Source organism: Pyxicephalus adspersus, chromosome 9 (assembly GCF_032062135.1).
Source record: "Pyxicephalus adspersus chromosome 9, UCB_Pads_2.0, whole genome shotgun sequence".
In the NCBI taxonomy this organism is placed as follows: domain Eukaryota; kingdom Metazoa; phylum Chordata; class Amphibia; order Anura; family Pyxicephalidae; genus Pyxicephalus; species Pyxicephalus adspersus.
Window position 1 is genome coordinate 26,469,861 of NC_092866.1, and position 19,812 is coordinate 26,489,672.

Genomic DNA, 19,812 nt, shown 5'->3' on the forward strand with positions numbered 1-19,812 from the left:
GTGGCTCAGTGGTTAGTACTCTGGCCTTTGCAGCGCTGGGTCCCGGATTCGAATCTCGTCCAGGACTCTATCTACATGGAGTTAGCAGGTTCTCCCCGTGCTTGCGTGGGTTTCCTCCTAGTACTCCCACATTCCAAGTTCTCCCACATTCCAAAAACATGCAGTTAGTTTTATGGGCTTCCCCCCAATATTGATCTTAGACTGTATTAAAGACATAAAACTATGGGAGAAACATTAAATTGTAAGCCCCTTTGAGGGACAGCTAGTGACATGACTATGGACTTTTTACAACGCTGCATAATATGTTGGCGCTATATAAATACTGTGTAATATTATTAATAATAAGAATAATAAATGGACGTGAAACATGGCCATTTGCAACGTTTGCAATAATGATGGAGCAAGGGGAGGTAAGTTTGATTCAAATTTAACTTAAGATTTTCAAAAAAAGATGTAAAAGGATTCAATTTTAGAGTGCTTTAGTGCTTTAGATGTTTGTCCAAATAATTTAAGAGTATGAAACAGACTTTAGGTGAAATAGCTGACAGTGAAAATTGTAAACCAAAAAGAAAAGAAAATAGAGTGTTTTGCCAAGAAGACTGAATAACTAAGCATGACCATCTTACATGACAAAAGTTAAAATCTCAATTACGGCATTTAAACACTCCTCCTCTTCAGACATGCAACTCATTCTCTAAAGACAATATATATGACTAGTGTTCATGTTCAATGTAAAGCCAGGTGATATTGCTATGACAAGCAAATGAGAACTCTGTATACATAATTAGCCATTTAAAAAAAGAACACTGTAGGTGTGCAATGGTGTGTTAACAGCCCCTGATTGGATTATAGTGTATATTCAGAATAACATTTATACTCCCAAGGCATTTGGATTAGCAAATCTAACCAGAGGGAATTTAAAACTCTTGTCTTAGTGACTGAACACTTAGTGCATACTACAAAATGCTGTAACTGTATTTATCCAGAGAATTAGCACCAGGAAGGTAACTTTTTAAAATACATAATGGCAAAATAAATTGACAAAAAATGGTTTGTCCCATTTCCAGAAATAACCATTTTACATGGCTTGTGGGCTGAATTAGAAGAAGAAAAAAAAGAAAACAAGGAAGTCAACAAAATTCATGAAATGAGAGGGAAAACTTATTTTTGTATGAAATATATGGTATAGGCAATTTACACAAATCAAGAATGGTTAACAGTTTTTCTATAAATGCATAGCATTTATCAAACTGGTGAAACCAACATGGTTAGTCTTGTTAGCCTGTAAAAAGTAAACAATGAAAAGAGTAGTTGGAGTAGTTCCAACAATTTTTCTATACTAGTATATGGTAAAATATGTAGAATGTTCTAATCCCAGATTTAAACCCAGTGTTCTAAAGGTTATTTAATCATTTTAGAATGGTATAAGCTGAACTGTGATGATGCAGTAATACTTTGTTATGACAAAATTTATATTGGAATTACTATGATGTGAATTTACACATTTTTGGTATAAAAAGTTGTAATTTGAGAATATGTAAATATCAAGCTATTTTAGCAATTGTAACGATTGTCAGGTTTATACTGTATTTTTTAAAGGAAAAATAATAATTGTTTATTTATATGAAAGCAATTAGGATTAAAAAATATACTGTATATTTTTATAATTTTGACTTACTGCATTATTAGAAACACTTTTCACCAGTACAGGGTACATACATTTAACAAACAGCTATCCATATTTTATAAATGAAGTTAGCCATCCTTTATTAAATAGGAATACTTATGCTTAAATTTTCCATGTTTTTGAAGGTCTATGATTCACTTTTGGAGCTCCTTACATCTTCTGATAACTATGCAAGATACAGACGCAGGTTTGCATTATGTGATGGCTTCCGTTTTCCAGCCCTTGGAGTTCACCTAAAAGATCTCATGGCTCTGCATGTTGCTCTTCCCGACTGGTCTGATAAGTCCAGAGGTGTCATAAACATCTCCAAGATGCGGCAGGTGTATAAAGTTGTTCATGAACTGACTGAAACCCAGAGGTTAGAACCACCAGTGAAAGCAAATCCCGACCTTCTAAACTTGTTAACGGTGAGACATTTCAGATATGGGAGAAATACAATTAAAAACATCAAACATACACATACAGGACTATACACAATTAAAATGCTTTAGGGAGCTTTGATTAAAAACTGGCTGTATTGTTGTTGGACAGAAGTTCAATTAAATTATAGTGGTACATTAATATCCAGTCCCTATTTAGAGCAATCTAGAGTTTTGGATTTCAATATGAATTTTTTGAATTGTTTGTACTTGTATGGTTATATGAAAGTTGTAACTAGGCTTTTGCTTAGGGCTACTTGTGGAGATTCAGTCTACAGGACCACCTTCCTTGGTATGAAAAAGTAAGAGTTCTCTTAATCCAGCACTTTTGTGTTAATTTGTCTAAGCCTCCTTTTTTTACTTATTTTATTTTTTTATATATTTTTTTTTCATACTCTTTGGTTTGGTTTTCCCTCTTACTGCTTACTCTACCTCCTAGGCTTCGACTCTCCTTCAGTTTGAAATATTTAGGGTGTTAAATAGTTCTAGGGATGGGCCATTGCAGAATAAATAGCTGCTCAGGGCTAGGATATACCTTGCCTTGTTTTTTTACTTTTTCAATCTTCTTGGCGACAGGGATACTGATCCTCTGATAAGAGATAAAGAAGGACAATAGGGTGTAACCATGATGTTAGATCAATGTCTATTACATGACATGGACACACGTTTGAAGTTGTTAGGAAGTGGGGGATCTGGACTGAAAAATGGGTGGGGCATAATTTTTCTGTTTTACCACCCAGGCATGTTGCAGGCTGCCATTGACCTCAACCAGGCTGGTCCTTTTCAGCTACTTGTGCTTGACAAGTTTGCTTTTCTTTTGCTGTTATTTTTTCTGTAATCCTCCTAAATTTTCTTGTAAGCTCTCCACATTTGGTTTCGAAAGTAGCCAAAAAATATCTAAGGGGAGTCTTAGGCTCTTATCAGTGCTTGCAGGATCACATCTGTTTTTTTATGCTTGCAGGGGTAAAAGTCCTAAGGCATAGGAGGATCAAAAAGTTGAAAACATACCACCATTCTCTTCTCCTAAGTCAGACTGATATCCCTGTTAAAATTCAAGTCTTTATTATCAATGGAGCAGTAGGTTGGGTATACACATACCCTTTATATGTTAGAGCTGGTTTCATGCCCTAAAGCCTGGTACAGGTTTTCCACTGGGGAAGGGTATGTGTTGGATGTATATGGCTGCTGACTTCATGTACAATAGAGTATGTGCTGATTGTGTAAAGCAGGGTTCAGCAAACTCCGGGCCTTTAGGCCAGATACGACCTAGCTGGTAGTTCATTCCGGGCTAACGCCCCCTGGCCGATCCGGCCTAATGCTGGTCGGCAGCCGCAGGATCTGCCAGGAGGCATTAGGAACTACCGGAGCCGGAGCCACCGGTGCTCCCTCCTTGCTGGGGCTCCCCTATTTACCGCGGCAGGCCTGATACTTCCGCCTCCCGTAAATAGGGAACGCTGCCTGAAGGTAAATCCCTCTCCTCTGCAATGCATACAGAGGAGAGGGATTTTACTTTAGGGGGCGTTCCTTGGTGGTGGGCAGAGCCATTAGGGCAGGACTCAGAGTCTGGCCTAGTGTGCTCCCGCCCACCCCTAAAATGGCCATAAAAGTTTGCCAACCCCTGGTCTAAAGGAAGTTATGAGAGATAAAGTAGTGGAATCTTTAGAAATTAAGCCTTATATCTTAAAGCCAAGCTCTTGATAAAATGAAGCAGTTGATGTAGTCTTAGGAGCAAGGATAAATACATTGCCAACTTCTGCAGATTATGTTGTAGTTAGAAGAGCCGACATTAACCATTTGAGATAATTGAGTACCTGACCATTCCCTTGGATTTACTTAGGAAGGCCCTGTAACCCAGTTCCAGGGGTAATGAAATAAAGCATTTAGCAAGTTATGAAGTGACCATGCTTGTTTGTGAAGGACTGCATCAAATTTAAGAAATGATGACTTCATCCGGACCATTGATACCATCAGCCAGATGGCACATACATTTTAGGATCATTTTCAGTAGTATTGGGACTGGTTCACGTTTGATCAGGGAGTTCTCTTGTATTGGTAAGTTCACCATGATCTCCAATAGTGGACTTGTTCATCCAACCTTGGCCAGACATGTCTCTTGGTTCTTGAGACTGAAGCATACTTAAAACAAATGCCAGGTCCCTTGCCATACTTTATAGAACTTAAAGCAGCCCCATTTTGCTCAGGTATCGTTCCAGAAAATCCATCAGGGTAATGGGTAAAGCTCTTCTTTACATTTTTACTTTACTTTACATACATTGTGAAGGAATTTTGCTCAGGTATCGTTCCAGAAAATCCATCAGGGTAATGGGTAAAGCTCTTCTTTACATTTTTACTTTACTTTACATACATTGTGAAGGAAGTAGACACCCAAAATATTTAACTACTTCAGACAAAGATTTTGTTACTGGGCAAGACACATTTGACAGTAGTATTAGCTGCCTACTTGCCAGGGAACAGAGAACATCAACAGTAAGATTGATGACATGGCAAAAATATGGATGAAATAAATGATCATGCTTTTTTTCCTGGATGTCATCACTGTTCTGTTTGTAAATGAGAACAACCAATATGATATATTCATGTAATTATGAGAAAATTTATTTGAATGCATCTACTTCCGCAAAAACCGTGTCAGAGATTCGTCCCTTTTTCCTGTAATCAACCTTTATGGTTTTTACTTCTGGACAAGGTTTTATTTGTCTTCTCCTGAATTTTGTTCAGTGCTAATAGGGAGTTGGGTACTGCCTATGGGTCACCCAGGTTCTCTTATGAAAGTCTATTCCCACCGGTTTTGGAGAGTTTTAATAAATCAGGCCTATTGTGTACTAAATTTATTTATTTTTGTAAATTTTTGTAAATTGAACGATTTTTGTACTGCCCTGTGTTTTTACCTCCCTTGTGTTCCTTAAGCTAGATATGTCCTGTCGTATGCTGGTAAGAAGTGAGCTAGCGATACAAAAAACATAAATATAAAACTGTAATTTTCTTTTGTTTGTTTTATTGCTGGCATATGCACATTTCAACATAAATTCATATTACTGGTCTAATCATGAAAAGCTGGAGTGAAGAAACTCTTTCTTTATTAACTAAGAGGGTGGTCATGTGGAGTTAGAGAGGGGAAACCTAAACTGTCATATGCTGGTCTTTGGATAGGGTCATATAATCTCATATATATAGTACTTCTAGTGTGACAGATTGGTAGCCATGTTTAAATATTATAACATTTATTAGAGTTTTGTAAAATAAAAAAGTAATCCTTGTAAAGTACATTGAGTTAAATGACAAAATTAGGTGCCTGGAATCAGGACATACATTTTAATCCTTATATAATTGTTGTATGCACCCCTTATAAATACATAAATAAATATTTTGGCACCAAACATTTGGGGTTTTCAGAGAATTACTATACCACAATTGTATACAGTTAAAGTTTATTCATTCCAAACATAAATAGCTATTAACAATAAAGACATATACAAAGTTAAAATGATGTCATATTAAAGGCAGGTAAATACATTGGCCCTGATTTATTAAAGCTCTCCAAGGCTGGAGAGAATACACTTTCATCAGTGAAGCTGAAAGATACAGCAATCCTGGAATGGATCTGGTCCGGAATCAGCGTCACTGATAAAAGTGTATTCTCCCCAGCTTTGGGGAGCTTTAATAAATCAAGCCCATAGTCTTTTACATCATGTAAGCTCATCATACATTGAACAATTACATATAGTAAATATTATCACTAAATAGTTTCACTTGGTAACGTGTTTCACACTGTCTACCCTGCTTCATCAGACCCAGAAACTATGTTGAATAGATGATTTGCATAGATTTCTTTTAACTTTATATAGTATATACGAGACTCCATATCAGAGAGTTCTATAATATAACATTCATTATATATATTAATTCTCTGAAACCGCAAATGTTTGGTGCCAAATTATTTATATGTACATTGAGTTACATTGAGTTTTAAAAACAAACCACAATTTTAACAATATTTGATCCTTTAATTATTTTTTTTCTAATAGATAAGTTTGACATTGTGGCAGATTGTTCTTGCCACCAGAAACTCATTTTAAAAGAGAGAAAAAGTGTATTTCGAATGTAATGGTTCCTAACATGCTGGCACAGGACTCAAGCCTGCTGTTTGCTATTTTTCTTTGGCAAATGCTTACTTGCAACAGATGAAACATGTAACTCAATCATATTTTAAATCACATATTTGGACATAAGTAAAATTCACTAATGACAATAATTTTTATTTGTAAAAAAAGTTTGATTTGGGCTCAATAATAAATGTATTAATTTGTTTATTTTTGCAACATTCCTTGTGTTTAAGGTTTCCCTAGATCAATATCGCTCAGAGGAAGAGATATACCAACTATCTCTGCAAAGAGAGCCAAGGACACGGTCATTGGTAAGAGCATAGTCTTAGGTGCATGTGTGTGATGTGGTCTAAGACCAGTAAACTTTGCATTAATGCTGAGGTAAGTCAACTGTCCATTTATATCAATGATACTTTATGTCAGTTTTTAGTTTTTAACACGCTGATTTCAAATCAGTGTTTAGTTTTTCTATAGCATGTCTATTTTTTGTGATTAAGGTAATTATATATTTTATGATTTTTGGTATGATTATCCTAAATGTATTACAGGGTTTAATGGCAATTGTCTATTGATATCATGCCTATTGAGGTTGATATCATGCCTAAAAATTGTATTAATCATCCAGACAGTTTTTTTGTGTGTGGTTTCATCACAGCGAAAGCATAATGTCACCCAATTGCTGCAGATCCCAAGAAGATGTAAAAATTGAACCTTGGCTATCTACTTGGGCTCCACATATCATCTCTACCAGTTGTTTCAATAGACTGCATGACTGGTTTAATGAGCAAAAGCCAGCAATGCAATTTGCATTGTTGATGGTGTGGATAGAACTGCAAGACCATTATTATTATTATTATTATTATTATTATTATTAATAATATTAATAAACAAGATTTATATAGCGCCAACATATTACGCAGCGCTGTACATTAAACTGTACCATTTCTATTTTAACCCTGTAAAACTAGCTAAAACTAAGCACAAAATTGCTCCAAAAACTGTTCTTCAAAACAATTTATTGCCTGTTCTTGTACCACCACATGATGGACTTGCTGCCTTTGAAGGTGAAGATGAATAGAGTGAAAATGCAACCAACAGTCCTCCTGTCAGGGTCTCTACAGGCAGGTAGCATGGAATCACCCAAGGCATGGAGTCTAAGTGACTCTAGGTCTTCACCAGGGCACCCTGCAAGGAGTGATGAGACAGTAGCCTGGAGACCACAGGACTCTTTGCTGCTGGGGGTCACCAGGTAGTGAAAGCTAGAGTGACCTCGATGTGGAGACAGGTGGCAGACCAAAGGAGTTAGATTTCAGGCATAGATCTGGGCAGGTAGCCAACAGGTGTAGTCAGAGTCCAGGCACAGGTCTGGGCAGGCAGTAAACAAGCTTGGTCAGGGTCTAGGCCCGGGTTAGGGCAGGTGGCAAGCAGGCTTAGTCCAGGCATGGGTCAGATCAGGAATAGCAAGAGGCACAATACAGAGTAACAAGGTAACTGGTGCAAAGTCACAACACCAGCCTCCATTACTGCTGAGACTAAATAGACTCTGTCCCTTTAAGGAGCTCCTCCTCCAAGACAGGAAGTGCTGTATGTTCTGTCAGCCAGAGACAGAGAGAGTGAGTGCTGCGCTTGGCAGCCCGACAGGGCACACAGGCATAAGATGCAGCAGGGCGGTTTAGAAGGGATGCCTGTGGGTATTGTGACACATCCAATCCTGATTATGTGGCTAATGAAGATTCAGAGCCAGAGATTTTTTACACAACCAGAGCTGAATTATCTCATTTGTGATCTAAATCTATCCAAAGACAAAGCAGTACTTCTTGATTCTAGGTTTAAGCAGAAGCACTTGCAAAGAGTATAACTGTAATTCACTATAGACCAGGAAATCATAACTTGACAACTTACTACACTGATGACGGCTCATTGTGCTATGTCCATGACATCAATGGATTCTTCAACAGTTTGTAACAAGAGCATGTTCCTTCTGTTTGGCATCTCTTCTCAAAGAGGCATGAAGGCCTACTGCATAATGGAAATTAAGTGTAAACTAAGTGTAACAGTTTTATTAATCCAAAGGAGTCCTTTGGAGCAACCTAAAGATATTAATTAAATCAATCTAGTATAAAGCACACTAGTGGAACACCTGTAGTGATCTAAAGGTTCATTGGCATGTTGATGGGAATGCATGTGAGCTTCACAAAATACTACTGTTTCCTGTGCCCCTGGGACAGCCAAGCTAATGTGGAACATTATGTCTTACTATTATACCTTTTTTGCACTCCCATCTATAGTTCTTTCCAGAAAATCTTGGCATGGCGAGTGACTTAGAGTGTTTTGTTTTCTCTGATGATTACAAAAAATGTTTTTTTTTTGTTGCATTGTTTTCATAAACAACAGCAATCCTACATCACTTTTCAGTGATAGATCTGCTTCAAGCAATATTTTTGTTACTGTGTATACCGTGTTTCCCCGATAATAAGGCATCCCCATCAAATAAGCCACCCCCCGATTTTTGCTCAAACAATTAAAATAAAGCACCCCCGAAAAATAAGACATCCTCCGATACCTGATACTGTGTGCCTCTGTGTGACGCACATGAGTGATCAGAAGGGGACAATCAATGGCACATGAGTGATCAGAAGGGGACAATCAATGGCACATAAGTGATTTTCAACAATAAATGTGTACTGTAGTCTTCTTCATGGAAAAAAAAAGACATTCCCCTGAAAATAAGACCTAGGGCATATTTTGGCATTTCAAAAAATATAAGACAGTGACTTATTATAGGGGAAACAGGGTATGTAGTCCAATGCAGCAGACAGTGCTATAGCAAGAAATGTGCAGGATACATATATATTAAGATATCTTTCATTGGTTGTATACGTTATCTGCCCCAACATACCACCTTTATATAACGCTGTTAGTATTAGGCTGCCTTTCCAACACTGGCTCAAAGCTCTTGTTATCGCTACACTCACAAATCAAGTTGAGTAAATTTGACCACACTCCTGACCCATTGTCACCTCATACTGTACATTGTTGGTCCCATAATGTCCTGCTTTTTGTCCTAAGCCATATCAGTTATACTCCCTCTCCCCCACATATACAACCACATCTGCTCACTCCTACACCTCTTTCTCTGAAGATGTAATTCTTACTACCCTTGTGCTACTGTTCTAAATACTCCTAAAAAAACATTAATATTCGCTATTGCCATTGCATACATTTATTTCTGTATACCTTTTTGCATTATTTACACAAAGCTTTTACTTTATCCATAGTGAAGTAAGCTTGCATATAGTACCTTACAATTATAAAGGAAACATTTAGAAAATCGACAAGTAAATACAAAGTGAATACAACATAATATATCTGGATTTCCCTTTCAATTTATCAGCAAACCCCAATCAAGTCCCCCTCACCTCCGATGGAAGAATGGGCTTCTGTCAAATCAAAGCCTGACCAGGCGTTGCTATGTCAGCATATAGAGAAAATGGTGGAGGTGAGTAGACTGTTACTGTAATTTCAATTTCTCTGATTGGTAAATACTGGTGATGACAGCTTTGTCATTTAAAGTAAATTGGTACTGTAAGACTATTGATGACTTCTACTGGTAATGTTTATTGCTTGACTTTTTTTTTACTGATTCAGTGTTTTCAACGCTCAACTTAAAGTTTCTTCAGTACTCAACTCTGACTGTGAATTCAGTAAAAACAGAGCAAAATGTTTAAAATCAGTAACAATGTGTTGTTCAATAAATTAATGTTATAGTATTAACAACACAATGCATTTCTAAACCAGATTAATTTGCTTTGATATTTCGCTTGTTTTACTTTTTATCCTAATGTTTCTATTGTAAAAATGTGGTTTACCTACCTAATTATTACCATACCTTTAAGTGTTTTGATCATCAAAGTATTAATACAATGTAGAAACTGGCTTCAAGGACATCATTAAAAAAGAAAATATGATGCTTTAAGGGTGCCTTAAAGCTGTTCACGTGTTTACTACTAAAGGGCAAGAAAAAGTTTTGCCTTTGGGGGGGAAACCGGGGTACTACTGTAATGCACCTGGGCACACAAACCACAACCAACTCCAGATATCCTTCAATCATGCTTTATTTAATGTCATAAAGCACGACAAGGGTTAAGTCCAAATAAGCGAAGTACAAGAGGGTAAGGCAAAGGCAGGTCAAGAACAATCCGAGGTCAGGGCAGGCAGCAGGCAGAATGGTCATTAACAATCCGAGGTCAGGGCAGGCAGAGTTCAGGCAGAGTCAGGTTCAGACCAGGTCGCTATGGAGATGACAAAAGGAGATAAGCAAAAACTAATACAAGGACGCACCCAAGCATACTGTGTTCACAGAGGCTATAGCGGGCAATGGTGTACAGGACAGGCTCTCCTTAAATGGCCAGAGTGACCAATGACCTTGCGCCACCTGGCGCCATCTGATAGGAGATGGACTGAATCCCCTGCGGCTGATTGGCCGCAGGGAGTTTAAACTAACTATGTCCTGCCCCGCGGCGAGGCAGCCGAGCGCCACGCCCTCGGGGGGTACAAGAGGCACGCATATTAGCACACGCACCTCTTCCCACAGCACCCCTAGGACGTGCACTACTTTGCACATGCAAAGGTGACTGCCTCTACAGTCAACAATCAATTTTAAAATCCTATCCCTACATCTGGAGGCAACCAACAGGGCTGCCCTCTCTTTCACCATTACTTTTCAATCTTGCACTTGATTCTTTACTGCAGGTACCTAGCCCTACTCCTCAATTTACGGGCCTCAGCATTAGACCATATGAGCTTAAAATTTCTATTTAAAATCTTTCGCTGATGATGTCTTACTCTTCATATCCAACCACAAATTCTTTTAACCTTGCATCATTAATGTGATTCATCACTTTGGGTCCATTTCCGGTTACACAAAAAAATTCCAAAAAACTTTGGCATTATATGTATCATCAAAACATAATCCTCCTTGGCATGCTTCTTTCCCATTTCAGTGAGCTAAACATCAGTTCCCTTATTTAGGGGGGATTATCCCCAAAAACCTGGCTTGTCATTCTTCAATGTCACAACCTCACTACTTTTATGTGCTCCTTGCGACAAACATTCTCCTCCTGACGGTTGTTCAAACTTTCCTTTTCTGGCTGGGTTGCACTTGTATTGGTATATTGTTACATTGTTGTATTGCCTATTTTATCTATTCCAAACTCTACCACTTTACTTGACTTCAAAAGATGTGCAACAAATCAATTTCCTATGAGCATTTCTATTGGCAGTCGTCTGGATAGAAAGTGAGCTTAAGCATCTTTAGACAGACTAACGTGAATGGTGACTTTCCAGACATAATTCAGTACAATGAAGCTGCACTGTTTTTTATAAATAAAGCAGAAATAAACAGAAAAAAAACTCACCTTTAATCTTGCAAATCCCTCGATCCCGCTTTAGATATCCTTAATTGCGTCCTGCACTGTCCTTTGATCTCTCATAGTCCCAGCGCGCAGGAAGCGCTGGGCACCGTCATCTGTGTTGGTCTTCTTAGCTACATCTCTTGATCTCACGCTGTGCATGCATGAGATCGTCATTTTTTTCCCCCCAATGTATTAAAAAGCCCCTTCTGCGCATGTGTATGCCTGAGGTATATATATTTGACTATTTTCTGAAATGTTAATGCTAGATATATTGTATATCCATATAAATAGTTAAAGACAATTATGAGATATATATATATACAACTTTTTACATAACCGAACTAATTGACCATCCCACATTGTTTTGTTTATTATTTAGTATAATATACCATGTGTCTCAACTTTGCCTGAGGAAGCCTTTCGGGGAAAATGCATCAAAATTAGAGACAATCAATGCTCTTCTTTGTTTTTTTCAACATAATCCTCTGCTGGTTGGTTTAGAACAAACAGACATAACATTGACAGGAACCTTAATGTTTAGTGCCTAGCCTGCGTTCCCACTAGATATAGTGGGTGGGCAACATTTGCTATATGCCAGAGGGGAAAGAATGTATAGTTACTCTTATTCGGGTGGTCGAATGTCAAAGTCGAACACCATTAAAGTCAATGGGAGGAAAAATTTGGGTTTTTTTCAGCACTGTATAGAGCTTCTGCAGCCTCCAAACAGATGTAAAAAGATACATTATAAAAAGATACATAAAAAGATACATTGTAAAAGGATACATAAAAAGATACATTATAAAAAGATACATTGTAAAAGGATACATAAAAAGATACATTATAAAAAGATACATTGTAAAAGGATACATAAAAAGATACATAACACTATTACATACCCCCTGTACTTCACATGAATATTAAAGAGCACCTGTCACATCAATATTAGGCTAAAGCTAGGTATACACTTCCAATAATTATTGTTAGAAAACGATTTGGAAATTTTTCATTTGGATATTGTTACTTGTTTATATTTATTTTTTTGTATGTTTTGAACACTATTCTAAGTATTTTCTAAATATACATGTGCTAAAAAAAACTTGCTATACTTTCTCTTTATTTTTTTTCGTATGATCTCGTATGATTTTATGATCTCGCATGATTTTATGATCGTATGATTTTATGATCGTATGATTTTGTATGAATGGGTTTGGCCCATTCTACTATGCTAAAAAAGAGGGAACCTGCATTTATTTGGTTTGACAATAATCAAAAAAGAAAAGAATTGTAAGATCCTGTTTATTACTTCACATTGGTGAGGATTTAGAGTGAGTAGGTATCAGTTATCCTCAAAGATAGTATGTCCTATAATATTTTTTTCAAAATAAATATGTATACAAGTTCAGTATATAATATTTAGGGACTAAGAAATTTAGGTGATGTTCCTTAATCTAACAATTAGGAGGAGTAAACAAGTAACTATTTGTTAAGGTTTTTGTTGGAAGATGTGATTGTGGACAGGGATAAGGAGAACATTAATTGTTTCTAATTCAGATAAAATACCAAAAAATTAGCTAATTTATTTCCCCATAAATAATAAAAAGTTGGTGTCAGTGTGGGCTTGAAAATGGTCAGAGTTTAAAGCCCTGGTTTTAAGAGAGCTGTCTGAGGGGTATTATGAATCCATAATTGGGGAAATACTGCAGCAAGGGTTAGGGAACTATGGTGTTCCTTTGATCCTTTGGATGCTCTGTCAAGGGCTGTTGCTTGTGAGTTGTCTGCTTGCTATGCATGTGTACGAGTCTATGCATGTGCAAGTTCTAGTCCTCCCCTTTTTTCCTCCCAACCTATTTCCTGGCACTAATCCCAATGACAGTGCTGACACTGTGCATGTCATCAGCTGTCATTGGCTCCCTTTCCCCCCTATTGCACTTTTTTTTAATTGATCATCAGCACATGTGATGACCTCCACAAAAGCAGTTTTGCCAGTTATCTTATCTGTAGCATTCAGGTGTGTGTTAACACAATGCCATTTTCCAAACAATTTGAAGCCTATCATTCTACTGTGAGAAAGATTATCTACAAGTAAAAAAACATTCAATACAGTTGCTAGTCTTCCAAGGAGTGGAACTCCCAGAAAATTCACCCTAAGGCCAGACAGGTCAATGCCCACAAAAAAAAACCTCTCTGAATTTTTTAGACCTCAGTTAGCCAGTTCAATTTGTTTTGTAGATGTCCCTAGCATATCCAGTAGGGAGTGTTTAAACTGTTAAGGTTATGGGCCACCCTAAAGATTGATAAAGGCAGAGTCCATTCCTTTTCACCTTAGCAGCACGAGTCAATATCCTTATTATTAAATTCCTTCATAAACTAAGTTAGAAAAATGTTATTATGCCTAATAAATAATTTTAACTATAGTCAGATCCAAAAACCTAAACTGAGTTGAGGCTCAGTAAAGTGCAATCATTATGCTGCGCAGCACACTATACAGTGATGGCAGCCCCCTATTTGCAATACCTACAAACGATGTAAACAACATGAAATTATTAAAAATATAAATAATATGAACAGGTATATTTATTTTTTTACATTAAAAATAACTATAGTGGGGTTTGCCAACAAATCAAAGTGGGGCATTTGGACATTTTGACATTGTTAGATTTTAAACATCATTAAATATATATATATTTTGATTGGTCTGAGGAAGCGGTCTCTCTGCGAAACGCGTCACCCATTTGAAATATGGTGAAGGGATATTCCATGTATATGAACCATCCCCAAACAACTTTTTAATATTATAATATATATTGGTGGTTTTTATTGTATTTGAAACAATGAATAAAATGTATGTTTTTTAATCAGTATAACAGAAGTTTTGGTTTTTGAACATGAAGCAATAATTGTTCCTCAACTACTGGTGTTTTTGGGGCACACATTTTTTTTCTCTTTTTTACAGTGGGTTTTGGTAACTACATTTATGACCTGATGCTTAACATATTTTAAATTAGTTGTATGCCACCTAAGCAATACCAAATGAAAAGGTCAGAACAGGTTGTATGCATGGTGCAGGCGCATGTGTAACCATGTGTAATCTTCATAATCATCAACCATCATATTCTCTCACGCACTGATTTGTATCATCAATCAGGTTACTTCTTTTTTACTTACTTTGTGAACTTGCTAGACATTTTTTATTTTTGTGTGCTTGAATACATTTTCTTTATTTATTGAGGAAAGATTTCCTCAGCACACATAAATTTATTTACTTAAACCTTTCTTCAGAAGATATTATCTTTAACATTGTGGAAGCCAGCCATATCGAATTTCTACTGCGCATGTTTGAGAGGAGTCAGTGTTTATTTTTGTCAGCTGATTAACTATGCCTAGAAAGGCTCAGAAAATTCAACAGAATCTAGGACCCTGAAGCGGGGACTGCCGTGTGATGTCCAGGCACCACAGCAAATCCAATACAGCAAAGGACTAAGGGGAGACACGTGGGTGAGAAGAAAAGTTTTCTACATAATAGTAAGTAACATGGATTTAGTTTATTCTTATGCTGATAATAGTAATTTTGACTTTAAGTTTCCTGGTAGTAATTTGTCAGATGCAGCTTTATGGTCTAATTTATGGGAGTAGTGTTAACAAGAAAATGCTAAGATTGATAAAAAAAGGTTTTTACTATGAACAAAATGAAGAAGAAGAATATTATTAGTAAATATCCATATTATTAAAGTAATATTATGAAGATAATAATTGTTAATTATGAAAATTTTCAATAAATTAGTGATTGATGATAAGTCTTTTCCTACATTTAGTGTTTGTATAAACATTACACAGGATACCCAGAAAATGCACACACATGATACACACACTAGTAACACTGAATCTGAAGAGTATTCCAGATGTGATAAATCCTAATGAATCACATAAATGACATTGAAGATCACTGAGAAACACACATACAGCAGGTACACACAGACATTAGGAGGATATGCACTAACACAAAACAGAAAGGTGAACATAGTAACACAGTACATTAGTCACAGCAGAAGCCAAAGTCAAACATTCCCCTGTTGCAGTTACAATGAAAACATTAATAGACAAAGCAGCAAAGTTAAATCCTAAAATATATGGCCAGTTAATGAAGATACATAATGAAATTCTGCCATGCCAATGCCAAAAGCATTTGTTCATTCAAAATCTACTGTTTGTTTTTATTGTGAGAGACTTCGACATTTGAAATATCAATTAAAAAGATATTTAGGAGGTATTAAAAAAATGGGGCAAACAAATAAGAGAGTTGTCAAAATGACACTATGACAAATAATATTAATAACAAATAACAAATAAAAATAAATAAAAATAAAAAAATAACAAAGCAGGGATAGACAAATAAGGTTTGGTACCTTCCCCATTACTAAAGCGGGATTTGTCTCCTGGGCCTCTAGAGTATATGTTGCCCCTGTATCTGTAGATAAATGTGGCTGCCCATTTTTTTTTGTGGAAAAGTTAAAGGGCAGGATACAAAGGTACAGAAAACATCATGGGAACTGACATAATGGAAAAGAGAGCATGGGTTATTCATTTAGACAATAGTATTATCTGGATAGATGTATCTAGGCATAAATCAATATTGATTGATCTTGAGAGTACAGCGAATTGGAAGTATTTGTGTCACTGAGTACGTTTCTTTAGAACACACATGGCTCAATGTTCTTGACAATTTGCCATTATAACAAATGACATGGAAATATCCAAAAATGAAATGAAGTAGAATTAATGAAAGATACTATTGTGATTGTGGAAGGGAAAGAGTTTCATCCACAGAAACAATACAGATTGCCTCCTGAATCAGTTGAACGACTTTCAATAAATATTCAAGAGTTTCTTGAACAAGGGGTGATAAGAGAAGCAAAATCTGTAACAAATAGTCAATTTTGGGGTATTAAAAAGTAATATAATTCATACAGGTTTGATGGGAATGCTGAACAAATACACACAGATATTGTACCCATTGTCTCCGAAACTTCTGCTTCATGTCACAGAGAATTGCAAAGGCTTAAGTGTCTTCCATGCTTGACATTTTTTGCAGAAGTTTTCTAAGCCTGAATTTCTTTTGCAATACTTTGATGATCTGCTTAGCACTGATACAGAAGAAGAACATCTGTTGTTGCTAGATGAGTTGTCTTTATTGCTGAATGGGGCAGGCTTGAAACTGAACACATGAAAGGTTAAGCTAATGCAGAAGGAGGTTAAATTTCTTGATGTGTTAATCAAACCTGGCGTGGGACAAACACTACAAGAAGGAGTCAAATGTATCTCTAAACTCTCAATTCCAACACCCCACAAAGCTTTAGGACAATTTCTGCGATAGTTACACTTTCCAGAAAATTTGTAAAATTTGTGAAAGGTTTTGCAGAAAAAGCCAAACCTTTAAATGATGTTTTTAAAAGTAATGACGTTTTTGGACCTTGGGAAGAGAAACAGCAACATGCTTTTGAGACAGTTAAAAAAGATTTACTGTCTGCTTCTGCATTAGCTATGGTTGTACCATGAGATCAATTTGCTTTGCAAGTGCACACATCAGAGACAGCAATATAAGCAGTACTGTTGCATTTGCAAGGAGGTAATTGGAGAATATTGGGTTATTTCTCCAATCTTCTGACCCCTGGTAAAAGGGTTTTGAAACTTGTGTCAGGCATCTATGTTGTCAAGGCAACTGAGCAACATTGTTTTGCAAACTCCTTCTACTCTAAGCTGGAGTATCCAATCAGAGATTTTCACATTGGTTATTGGCTTTGTCACCCAGATTGAGGTGGATCACAAAGCTAAATATGTCCTTCCACAATTAATGAGTATAAAGGGCAAACACATTATAATATGGAAGAGACAGTGCAAGAAGTTGTTCAATCCTATTTGTGCTCATATGAATCCCGAAAAGACAAAAACCTCCTTTGCAAAGTGTTCCACCTGCTGATAGCTAGTTATATAGGTCTGTTGCCAAAGGAAAACATAGTTTGAGATATGCCTTGGTAGTTGTTGATTTTTTTTCAAAATGGTTGGAGATTTTACCTGTTAGGAAAGATTATGGATTTATGGATAACAGAAAGAATGTTCATGAGTAATGAATTCTCTACTTAGGGTTTTCCTTTAGAATTGGCATGTGAGAGGACCTCACTTCACAGGAAAATTATGCAAGACATGTGTTCTATCTTAGGTATTCAACAACAATTTCATGTTTCAGCTGATATAGTGAAACGAATAAACAGAACAATAAAGAATAGAATTGCTAAGATGTTATTGGACAAAGACAATACCTAGGTAGATATGATTCCTTTTATCCTGATAAGTCTTAGAAGTGCAACTTTTGCTACTCAGTATACACCATTTGGGTTAATGACAGGAAGGAAGATGCCCCTAGTGTTTCCGAATGAACCGTTTTGTCCACTCCTCAAAAGGATGCAATTCTAAGTAGTAAATGGTTACAATTACTTCAGGAAAACTTGTATACAATCTTACCACATGCAGCTTCCCATATGCAATATGGGAATATATCCCATTTTCATATAATATGGTTTCACCCCATTTTTCTAAATTTGTTAAAGGAGTAATGGTAATGAATAAAACTTTGAAGAAAATTGGGCCTTGGCAAAATAATTGCGAAGGTCCCTTTGAAATACTTGATGTTAAGGGACAAGTGATGGTAAAGGTAAAAAGACCATCTAATTCAGTTAGAAATGCTTGAAGACAAGGGGAAATGTGGGTACATGTAGATCAGTGTAAACTTTATGTACCAAAATAATGATACTGCATTTCTTTTGCAGGATTGGCTTTAACCTACAATCAAAATGTGAATTATAACATCAAAAGATGCTATCAGAGCAGAGAAGATAGAAAAATACCTAACTTTAGGAAAAGTCTTATTGTGATTGTGATATCATTTTTAATAGCTACTTTGTGGTTGATGAATCCTCAAGATTGTGGATCAAGTGACAATAGGGACAAGTTTAAGTTACCTTCTAAAGAAGAAAATACCTTACTCAGAAAAAGACACTATATTAAGAGGTTTCGTGACAATAAGATTGACACTTCTAAAGACATTATTGGACATTTTTGTATGGGTACTGGAATAAGGTGTTGCATAGAAATATGATTCAAAATAGAGTTATAATCCAAAAAACAACTCCAAACACATTAAGGGACTTTTGAGGCACTTGAATAAAATAGAAAAACATAACTTTTAATTCAATACTTTTAAAACATCAATACAATTAAAATTTACACATAACATATTAAAAAATTGTCAGCATTGTCCCAAATCATTTTCAACGCGTTTCGCAGATGTATCCGCTTCCTCAGGAAAGAGGTGTCGAGACCTATTGAATGTAATACATATTTTTTTCAAGACACAATAATATCAACATCTTCATGTTTTTAACCAATGATTCCAAAATGAATACAGTTACTTATTGTTATGAAAAGTACTCTATTTCCACTTAGTGTGGATACCTTTTTCACATATGTAATGTGCAAGTCCATCAGAAAGGGGGAGAAGGGAAGAGAGCAGCCATTAATGCAGCAACCCCAATTAGGGGCAATCATACATTTCATAGCACAGGAAAGACCTACAAACATTAATAAGTATTTAATGTCATTTATACAGGAATATTGCCTGCATTAAAATATGTGTCACAGTAATCAACATTTTTATTTATTTTTCTATTTATAGTTAACAACTGCCACCTTTTTCAAGCAAGTAGTTTTCAAGTTATATTCAATGTCAGATTGTTATCTTCTCTAGACTCCCCACATATAAAGTAACAAATATTTCTACTTCATTTTCCTTATACACATAGTAGGGTTTCTTAAAAGGTAGCTGTTTAAAAAAGAGGCTTACCCAATTCATTGTGACATGCAACTTCTTACTCCACATAAATATTAGATGGAAAAGTTGCTTCCTTTAGAACAACACAATTAAATCTGCACGGCACGTGTCTGCATGCTACCTGTAACTTCACCCCTTCCTAATGAAGCCGCATAGCTGGGACTTGGTGTTTCTTGTTAGGGAAAATTTAGAAAATCTATCAGCGTATGGTTGAAATCATCCGTGACACATGCAATGCAAAATATTCTGGTAAATCTGTTTCTAATTTTACTTAATATTAATATTA

At 36.2% G+C, this 19,812-nt stretch overlaps 1 protein-coding gene across 1 annotated transcript in view; it reads left to right on the plus strand.

Moving 5' to 3' along the window:
* Positions 1-19,812, plus strand: part of RASGRP2 (RAS guanyl releasing protein 2) — a gene marked incomplete in the record, with an annotated part of 62,291 nt that overhangs the window by 32,976 nt on the left and 9,503 nt on the right. Inside the window, 3 exon segments of the mRNA XM_072422966.1 lie at positions 1,813-2,094; positions 6,464-6,541; positions 9,625-9,729. Of these exon segments, the coding sequence (XP_072279067.1) occupies positions 1,813-2,094; positions 6,464-6,541; positions 9,625-9,729 (465 nt within the window).